General features: G+C 55.1%; 1 protein-coding gene across 1 annotated transcript; it reads left to right on the plus strand.

Moving 5' to 3' along the window:
- Positions 1–1129: 1129 nt before the first annotated feature.
- On the plus strand, positions 1130–2503 carry Gprin2 (G protein regulated inducer of neurite outgrowth 2). The gene has a single exon (XM_048335976.1). The coding sequence runs from the start codon at positions 1136–1138 to the stop codon at positions 2501–2503; it is 1368 nt and encodes a 455-aa protein (XP_048191933.1). The 5' UTR covers positions 1130–1135.
- The last annotated feature ends 1168 nt before the right edge of the window (positions 2504–3671 follow it).

The following is a 3671-nucleotide window of genomic DNA, read 5'->3' on the forward strand; positions in this document are numbered from 1 at the left end:
GGACAAGGAGGGTGAAGCTGCACTGGTCAAGAGGGAATTGAAATTTTGTGGAGAATATGTCAAATCTTTTGTTGTCTTTTGCTTGTGGCTGTGGGGCTTGAACTCAGGGGCTGGGCTCTGTCTCAGAGCTCTTTCATTCTACTATTTTGAGCCACAGTCCCACTTCTGGTTTTCTGGTGGTTAAATGGATGTGAGAGTCTCACAGACTTTCCTGCCCAGGCTGGCTTCAAACTGTGATCTTCAGATCTCAGCCTCATGAGTAGCCAGGATTACAGGCATGAGCTGCCAGTGCTCAGCAATATGTCTGAATTTTGATGTTCAGTGTTTTAACTCATTGCTGGACCACTATTTTCGGGCAGCAGCCAGATCTAAATGATCCTCACATTCCCAACTGCAGAGCCACGCAGCATGCAGCAAGGGCTTGGGAGATGGCTGCAGAACAAATGTACAGTTGCTCAGTGAGTCCATGCATAAAGGGCTGAGTTTGATGAGAGTCAGAGAACTCTGTTACTCTTTACTACTGCCAAGACTGAATCTTAGAAACATGGCAGGCAAGAGAAGATGAGGAGAGGAGGCAACAGCAGAACTTAGGAAATTCTCAATCCTACATTCTTGCTGATGTTTACCAGCCCAGCTGTATAGGCTATTAACATTTTGCAGTATTTCTTCTGTGCCAGTCAACTCAAAGCTGTTGTTCCAAACTCATGCCCCAGTGTTACCAGGATCCCAGCAGCTGTAGCCAGCCTGTAAAGTCAACATCTGGTGGTTTGGAGGTGTGGCTTAGTTGATAGAGTATCAGGCAATAAGCCAGTGCTAGTGTCAGGAAGTGAGTTTGAGTCCCAGACTTGGACAAGGAAAAAAAAAAAACCCAAACAAAAAAGATATGGCATAGTGGTATCCCCAGAACCCTGTGACAGAGTAACTGATCGTTAGATGTTTGCTGTGGTGGCCCTGTATTTTATGTGGCATGGCCTTGATTTGAAGTGTCTGATGTCACTGACTGCCTTATGGCTCTGACTGGTCAGGCAGGTTGGGACTAGAACTATCTCCTCAGTGTGCCTTGCTCTGTGTGGGCTTGGGGCAGAGTCCAGGACACAACTCCACTCATTTGCTTTCTCTTTTCCTGCAGGCAACTATGAGCTCCAGCCACCCAGAGCCCGGTGCCCGGGCACCCCAGAGTCCCCGTGCCCAGACATTGTCCCAGAGCTCTTCCAGTCTGCTGTGTGAAGGCCGGGAGCAGAGGCCAGAACTCCGCAAGAGTGCCAGCAGCACTGTCTGGCAGGCCCAGCCGGGCAAGGCCAGCACTTGTTCCCAAGCCCCAGAGGAAGCAGAATGCCAGACGGAGAGCATGGAGCCGGCACAGGCCTCCAGCCCCCAGCCACAGCCTGGTGCCGTGGGCCGCTGGCGGAGCAGCACTGTGGGCAATGTGTCCACCATGGGCACTGGAGATTTGTGTCGCCTGCGGGCTCCCAGTGTGGCTGCTGTGCAGAGGAGCCACTCTGACCTGGCCCGTAGCAGCCAGACCCGTGGTCATGGTGGGGCCCGGAAGGCCAGTCTCAGCTGTTCTGCCCTTGGCGGATCACCTGTCCGTGGGGCTCATCAGCTGCCTGGTAGTGTTTCTGGCCAGGGTGACCAGGCCCATGCAGGCCTGGGAAAGGATGTGGCTCCAGAGGATGCGACTTCTGACTCTGTCTGGATGCTGGGTGAGAGTCAGGAGTGGGAGCCTCCTCTGGAGCTGGAGGGCACAGCTGCCCACAGCGGCAGCCCCCACTTTGAGTCCAAAGCCTCTGGGCAGCCAGCTGCCACCTCCTGCCATGCCCTGCCCCCAGCCGCATTGCTGGGAAGCATGAGGGAGGCTGGGGCTGCTGGCTGTTGCCATGTCCTGCCTGCCACAGGGATCCTAGCCTTTCCCAAATTGGTGGCATCTGTGAGCGAGTCTGGGCTGCAGGTTCAGCAGGGATTGAAGTTCCACTGTAAATTGCCTGCAGGGCTCCCTGGGCACTCCCACTGCTGTGCCCACCCTTGGGGCACCTCAGGCTTAGCTACAGATTCGGGCTCCAGGACCAAAGATGTGTGGACCATGACCTCAGCCAGTGACTTGGCTGCTGGGTTGGCCTCAGCCCAGGATGCTGGTGTGCAGGTGGCCCCAGTGGCAACCAGCAAGGCTGTGGCCACCAGCCCATCCCTAGAAGCACCTGTGTCGCTGCACATCTTCCCAGAGGTAACTCTGGGCTCCAGGCTGGAAGAGGCATCTTCTCCTGTGCGAGATGTGAGGTGGGACTCCGAGGGCATGACGTGGGAAGTGTACGGAGCCTCGGTGGACCCGGAGGTGCTCGGTGTGGCCATCCAGAAGCACCTGGAGATGCAATTTGAACAGCTGCAGCGGGCACCAGCTAGTGAGGACAGTCTGTCGGCAGAGGGCCGGAGGGGCCCCCTTCGTGCTGTCATGCAGTCCTTGAGGCGCCCCAGCTGCTGTGGCTGCTCTGGAACAGCCCTTGAGTGAGGAACGAGGCCTGTAGGCTGGTTGGGCCTACCAACTTAGCCCTTAGGCAGGACCAAGGACTGTGCGCAGGCCTGTGACCCTTGACCTCACCACAGGTGGGCACGTCTCTCACCTGAGCACAGACTGCCTACCTACCAACTGTAGGACTTAGCCTAGAGCTTCTGTCTCCACATAGCTGGGCTGATTTTTTGTTAAGGGCTTGATTCCCAAGAGCCACATTCTGGGCCCTAGACTTCAGGTCAGGGCTCCCGCACTGTGAGTAAGTGGGATCCTGGGTGTTGTGTACAATGACTTGATTCAATGTGCCCTCAGTACTTTCCATGTCTCCCCCTGCTCCCAGGACTCTTTCCAAAGGCCTCCTGTGTGCCATATGCTGTGCTTATCACCTGACCTGGTTGAGTCTTTTACCTCTTCACCCCATTTTACAGATGGAACCACAGACGTTTGGCATAGCTCTATCCAGTGAGCCCCACAGTGGACTGCTTGTGCTGGTGGGCTGAGTTCAGCGTGTGCCCAGTGTGGTCCGGTGCACATTGGGGACTGGAAGGACTTATGGAGCTCATGTTCTGTGGGTTCTGAGGAACAAGATGGAAGCCACCCCTGCCCTGGCCAAGCTCAGGGAGTGTGTGGGGGAGGGTGGGAGGAGTGGGGCTACCTGGAGGCATTGAGGTGCTTCTAAGATCTAGCCTCCCTGTGGACAACAAGCAGACACCTGTCCCCAAATATACTGCAGGCCTAAACTTGTATTATTATCCCCTCATTCTTTTGGCTTAACACTTCATTCCCAGAGGGTGAAGCTGATCAGGGAGGAAGCCTGGCTGGGTCCCTGGCCTGGGGGCTCACATCACACCTGATAGGATGTGTCTGCCACTGAGGGCCTGCAGAAGCCAGGGAGGCCTGTGATCTATGCCCACTCCTGACATGGGCTGGGCATTGAGGGCTAGGAGATTTGGAGGAGGAGACTTCATTACTCAGGAGCTTTGCAAAGCGTGGGAGGATGGGAGTGGGCTTGTATTTTTCTTCTTTTTTTTTGGTGCCCATCTAGGGGCTTGAACTCAGGGCCTGGATGCTATCCCTGAGCTTTTTGCTCAAGGCTAGTACTCTACCACTTGAGCTATAGCCTCATTTCTGGCTTATTTGATGGTTAATTGGAGTCTCATGGTAGGCT

The sequence above is a fragment of the Perognathus longimembris genome, chromosome 2, assembly GCF_023159225.1.
Source record: "Perognathus longimembris pacificus isolate PPM17 chromosome 2, ASM2315922v1, whole genome shotgun sequence".
Classification (NCBI taxonomy): domain Eukaryota; kingdom Metazoa; phylum Chordata; class Mammalia; order Rodentia; family Heteromyidae; genus Perognathus; species Perognathus longimembris.